This window comes from Octodon degus, unplaced genomic scaffold, assembly GCF_000260255.1.
Source record: "Octodon degus isolate 3935 unplaced genomic scaffold, OctDeg1.0 scaffold00429, whole genome shotgun sequence".
Classification (NCBI taxonomy): Eukaryota; Metazoa; Chordata; class Mammalia; order Rodentia; family Octodontidae; genus Octodon; species Octodon degus.
Genome location: NW_004525005.1, coordinates 66,962 through 73,256, shown reverse-complemented (window position 1 = coordinate 73,256; position 6,295 = coordinate 66,962). Strand labels below are relative to the sequence as shown.

Genomic DNA, 6,295 nt, shown 5'->3' with positions numbered 1-6,295 from the left:
TTAATGCTTAAACATTTTTTTCTTCTTTTTATAATTTGTTTAACCAACTTTGCATGCTTAGATCTAAACAGTTAGTTGAAGACAATATTATGCAATATAAGAACCGTTGTCAAGTTCCTATTTTTTTTTAATAAAATTCTCAGAACTTTCCATGAAATTTTCTGAAATGTGGCTGAGGGTTCTCAGGTGCTCATCGTGCATTCAGATGCTGACCGCGATGGGAGAATCCGGAGTAATACACAAGGCTAGGAGTCAGAGCGCAGAGAGGGAGCTGCTTAATCTACCTGGAGTCAGAGAAGGGTGTGTCTTGGATGTTCAAGCCAGGTCAGCAGCCTTTTAAGCTTTCTACACTCCCGTCTCCCAGAGTGTCCTGCACAGTCGGGCAGGTCTCCGATCCTCAGATCCTCACCTTAAAGGATGTCAGAGCAGCACTCAGCTCGGCAGGGCCAGGCCCCTGGGCATCTGAACCTGATGCTTCTCAAGCCCAGGAGACCAGGGGCTGGCAGCAGACTTAGGCACGGTGGGCCGTCAAGTACTTGCTACTTGGTCTGCCTTAATACCTGATTTCTTAAATGTTTTGGCAAAAAATGAAAGAAAATTACCTGAGAAGAAGTAATTTTAAAGTTTCTTAACTAATAATTTACCATATTTCCTGTTTTATCTAATTCATGTAATAAATATTTCTTCTAAGTATTTGACTAATCATGAGTATATGACTCCTATGCATAAGCTCTACATTTATTTATTTATTTATTTATTTATTTATTTATTTATTTATTTTTATGCATTTGGTACAGGGTCTCACTACACACCTCGCAGTCATTGTGACCCTCCAGATTTCAGCTTCCTCAGCACTGGGATTTCAAGCCTAAGCCACCACTCCCAGACCCAGTGGCTGCCTCAGGATGTCCCTGGGTGGGGCTGGTGAGGCATTTGGTCCCGGGGATAGAACCCCTGTCCCTGCTCTTGACTAAACAGGCACTTATTCCGCTGAGCTATGTCGCTGGCCCTAACTATACACTTTAAATAGATTTATAGAGTGGCCACAAGCCCACCAGTTCTTGAGGTCTCAACTTCAGCCCCCTGGGCCTCTCTCCACGTGGATCTCAGTGTCACTGTGCAGCCAGTGAAACCCTGCACCCTCCCGCCCAGGGCTGCTCGTTCCTGTCACCCCCCCCCCCATGGCAGTGCTAAGCTGGAGCGGACGGAGACTGCAGAGGGGAGGGACAATGCCCTGTGCTACGTGGGAACAACATCCGGGTAACTGTCAGCCTGCTTACAGTCCGCCACGGTTGGTTCTCCATATGCCCTGCTGGGAGCTGAATCCTGTGGTCTCCCTGAGTACCCTTCTCCTCCTGCTTCCCTGAGGTCAGGTGGCATCTGCCTGGTGTCCATGGCAGCTCCACGGGGCAGCTCCTGGGCAGCGCTGCTCACATGGACACAGAGCCTGACATTCAGGTCCACGTGACGCCGTGGCAACTAGAGAGTAATTGTAAGACAGAGGAAAGTCTGTAAAATTTGGGTGTCACGCGACACTCATTTGATAATCCACTAAAAAAATCAGAATTTAACTTTCTAAAGAAAAAAATATATATTTAAGAATGATGCTCCCATTTAACTGATGTTTGTACAGCAGCCAGCTCTGCTCCAAGTGGTGAAGGCACATGGCCATTCACATAAGGGGCATGGAGATCCACGCTGAGTGACCTTTTGAGACATGTCTGTGGAGCTGGGGAGCCCTTGGAACCCTCCAGTATGAGCTTCCCTGTGCCCAGCGTGGGAATAGGGTGAGTCAAGAAGGAATCAAGGGGAGAAGGACAGGGAAGAAGGAAAACTGAAAAGTCCTCATGAAACTAAAAAACGCACAAATCAAAGGATTCTTCCTCCACAGGGTTTTACTATTGAAATTTAAATGTGCAAGATTTTCTAAGCTCACTCTTATTGATAACCATTATCCCATGGTCTTTCCATGCAAGGCTCAGCCCACTCTGTCCCCCTTACCTCGGGCTCTCCTGGATCTCAGGAGAAGGACAGCAGTGGTCACCAAGGCGACGGCCAGCAGCACCAGCAGCACAGCCAGCGCCACCGTCCAGGCGCTGACCCGCGGGAACAGGGACTCTGGAAAACAGGGAGCAGCGCTGAGACCCCGCTGGGCCCGCCCGCCTGGCTGCTGGGCTCCAGTCCTCCCATGGGTTCTCCAGGGGGACAGCAGGGCGGAGACGCTGAGCCCCAGCCCCTGGGACTCCAGGACCTCAGGACCCGGGCGTCCCCTGCGTCCCCGCCTCCCCGACCTGTGAGACCCAGGAGGCCTGGGCAGTGGGGGGGGCTTGGACGGGGTTGGTTGGAAGCCAGCGCCCCAGCCGTCCGCGCCTCCGCACCCGCCCCGAGGCCCACGTGCATGCGGGTGAGTGCGAAGGCGTCCCAAGCACCAGCCCCGAGCGCGGCAGCCTCTGCCCCTCGTCTCCAGCGAGCTCGCCCCGCTGCGCTCCGTCCAGGTGCTGCCCCCTGTGCCCGGCCGGGAGCCCAGCGCTGAGCTGAGGACACGGGGAGCCGCGCTGCAGGGCCCGCGGGGTGCGGAAGGTGTCGGAGGGCGAGCCTCGGGAGGTGGGGTGCGCGCGGAGAGCCCGCCCAGGTCACCGCACGGATTCACCTGCGGGGGGTCGCTGTGGGTAACTTAAATATGAAATAGAGCCTATGTAGCCACAGTTTAATCTGTGTGATGAAGTTAGGTGAGAAGAGAAATGAGAATATTTTCATTTACAATCTTCATTCCATAATTTAGAAAACATGCTGTACGAAAATCAGCTAATCAGATCATCGCTGTTTAATTGCTTATACTTAATGGCTCAAATTACATAAAAACGAAGACCCACTCTCTATTGATATCATGGTCTGCCTTACAGCTTCAGGAGTCTTCTCCCATTAGAATTAATGATAATTATGTTTCGTAGTTTCAACTCTTCAATGTCTCAAAAACATTCCATAACCTTTGTTGACAGGAAAGTTTAATTATAATACAGGGCATACTGTATCGTCTCAAATTATTTTTTCTAAGATTCCTCTTTAAAAATTACTCCTCTGATGCATAATTTTCTCTTTACAATTTCAACTTCAAAAATGCTCTTAATAACTAAATTTAATGTGTGTAAGTTATCAAACTAAATCACAAAAAACATTTTTACGTAATTTCTTGACATAAATTTCTATAGTAATTTGGCAATATATACTTGGTATTAATTAATTTACCACCAGGAGGGATATTTAAGAATTACAGCGCAATGTTTCCAAAGTTTGTACTTCATGTGGATATACTCAATGATGGTTCACAATAAAGAGAGCACAGACAGATCGATAGAACAGCTTAGCTGGGCACGGCCCCAGGAAAGGGCTCAGGGGTCAGGGCCGGGGAACCTGCTCCTGTGAGGACACAGAGGAGCCCAGCAGGCAGCTCCATGGGCCTCGGGGCTGTGGGGAGGAGCAGGAGAGGGGAGCAGGGGAGAGGAAGGGGCGGAGCCAGGCTGGGAGGGACAGATGCTCAGGGCAGGAGCAGGCTCACAGGCCTGCAGCTGCTCCTTGGTTGGGGAAAGGACCTAGGACGCTGCGGGAGCCCGGAAGCCACGCTGGCCTCCTGGGGCAGCCGCTGGGGAGGGACACAGCGCGGCCTGCGGTGGGCAGCTCCTCTCTGCCCTCGGATGCCCCGGGGAGTCACTGCTCAGGGCGGCCTGAGGACAGGGACAGCGGGGTCATTAGCAGGGGACACCCAGATGGAGGCCAGAGCTTGTCCAGGGTCATGGGGCAGCAGGGGGCAGGGCCAGGACTGCAACTAGATGTGATGGGAGGAAGAATGAAGTCCACAGGTTTCGCCGGGGTCTCCCTTGGGAAATGGGCTTTGACAAGTTTAGAGTGAGCTTCAACGTGTTCCTCAAATGCTCTGTTACGTTTTGCTTACTCATGACATCATTTATTAAGAGCTGAAATAATGACTTCCTATTCAAAAATAGAAACTAAAAAACAGACATTTTAAATATAGCTTCCAAATAAGAGCTGGAACTGCGCTGGCCGGGCGCTCTGCTCTTGCAGTCTGTCCAGCAGGGCCATCTCTACTCCCCTCCCCCCAGCACTGACCCCCAGAGTGAGGCCCTGAGGGAACGCACCTGCCACTGCGAGCCACACCTCCTTCTCCTCTCCGAGCACCGGGTTCCTGATGGAGCAGGACACCTCCGCCCTTGAGCTCTCCTCCACCGTCACAGAGCTCTCCACGTGGACCAGGCCATCTACTCCTAAGGACACCTTCCTCGAGTCAGGTGACAGGTGCCGTCTGTGTGGGTCCCTCCACTGGAGCTCAGGGTCCGGGTACCACCCTGAGGATGAGCAGGTCAGCGTAATGCTCCCCGTGTGTGCAGGCTCCACGTAGATGAGGGGAGGTGTCCCTGAGGCTGGAGGGGTCACGAGAGGGACAAGAATGCTTCTTTTAAGTTTATAAATATGTGATTTGAGGTGTGAGCCAGAGATTACTAATGATATCCTGTATGAAGATCAAGTCTATGTTTGTGAAAACAGTTAGAGACATTCCGGACATAAAGTATTTCTCAGCACATTGCCTTAGACAAATGAAAATGACTACACCAGTCCTCAGCAAAATGTCCAAGGCCAAGCAGTGTTGTGTCTTTTATCCCCTTCCGTCCTCCCCCGAGTGTGACTCCTCCCTCGGTCTGCTGGCTCCTGAGGTGGTGCTGAAGTGCTCCTCCATCTCATGGAGCCCGAGAGCTGCAGATCACGCAGCACCCCAGGTTCTCCGTGGTAAAACGCAGGCGATCTCTTAGCCCTTCCTGACCTGCAGCAGAACTTGGCACCAGAACCTGGGATGTGGGCAAGGTCTTGTCACGTGGCCCAGTCCATCAGACCCTGGCACCGTGTGTGGATCGCGAGCACCAGAGGTGATGGCAATAAAGTGTGCTCTGCTTACTTGTTACCAGCTCAGATTAAATGTGCAGAACAGCATGCAGCAGGGCCCTGTATGGGGCTGCGCACTTCCCGTCGATCCATGCACACCATGCACACCCGCCAGCTGAGCGCCACACAGGCCCAGGATGCCTGGTCCTCAGGCCTGGACCTAAGATGCCAATGGAGGTGATGCCCTGGACTGCCCCGAGGCTCCTTCAGCCAGTGACCCGGAGGGGAAGGCAGTGAGCCACCCCTTTGGAGCGCCTCTGCCCTGGCCAGGCTATGCTTGGGGTCCTCCTCACAGTGGGCAGGGAGGCTTCACCGAGGGGCGCTGAGCCAAGAGTGCAGAGTGCGGAGACTCCAGTGCCCATCTCTTCCATTCCCCTGCCCCCTGCCCCTCACAAGCTCCTTGCTCCTTATTGCTCACTGAAGCACTAGGTCACAAGTAGGAGCATGAGTCCCCACCTGCCCCCAGCGCTGTGTCTGTCTGCAGCCCTGGTCTGGGGTCAAGAGTGGGGGAGGAAAACGAAGCCAGAAGCAAGAGGCGAAGCTGCAGAGCTGAGCCCCAGGGAAGGGCAGCCCTGCTAGGGCAGCACGGGGTCTCCTAGAGAGGGAGACAGTGAGGAGAGGGGCAGGGATGGGGTGCTGGAACCCTGCAGAGACAGTCTCCAGGGGAGCAGATTCCTGATCTGGGCCTCCCTTCGCTCCTCCAGGAGAACAGAGTAGACTAAAGAACTGAGGGAAGGCAGCTGCGCAGCTGAGAAAGCGCAGCTCCTGAGAGGGGGCTCACAGGGCTCAGATCTCACAGAAAGCCCAGGGAGTCAGGTGCACGGAGATGGAGGAAGGCTGGAAGGGCGCAGCACACCGTTGTGAGTTGTAGGAGAGCAGGGAAAGTAAAAGTGAAATGTTCCCTACATCAGTAAAAACAGAGACAATTTCCTGGACAATGCAGAAGGACCCCAGTGAAGGAAGGGCCCCATCTTTCTATGGAAAAGCACTTGGATTCTGGAGAACACATTTATGGTCACTGATTGTTTCAATTTTGAATCTCAGAGACATTATGTAAAAATGTACATTGGCAAATATAATACTTATGTACAGGGCACAGCTTCAGAATACAACAAAACCTCACATTCCTTTCTCTCTTTTTTGCAATTTTTATTAATGCATATTAGTTACAAAAACCTCTCATTTCAAGTAGCTTGGTTTTCTATTATTCCAGAAGGATCAATCATGTCCAATATACTTTAATTTGCTAATCAAGAAGTGTTTGGAAAACACATTAGTCCTTGATACTGAGGTCACTTGGCCACACCTGCTGAGCTCAGTCTCTCTCTCTCTCTCTCTCTCT

The 6,295-nt window shown here is 51.9% G+C and overlaps 1 protein-coding gene across 1 annotated transcript in view; it reads right to left on the bottom strand.

Moving 5' to 3' along the window:
- LOC101575049 (butyrophilin-like protein 2) overlaps positions 1-6,295 on the bottom strand; it is a 103,808-nt gene that overhangs the window by 47,166 nt on the left and 50,347 nt on the right. The window contains exons 2-3 of the mRNA XM_023708658.1: positions 4,155-4,436; positions 2,002-2,118 (exon numbers count right to left, since the gene is read on the bottom strand). Coding sequence (XP_023564426.1) covers positions 2,002-2,118; positions 4,155-4,436 — 399 coding nt within the window. The remainder of the gene's footprint in view (positions 1-2,001; positions 2,119-4,154; positions 4,437-6,295) is intronic.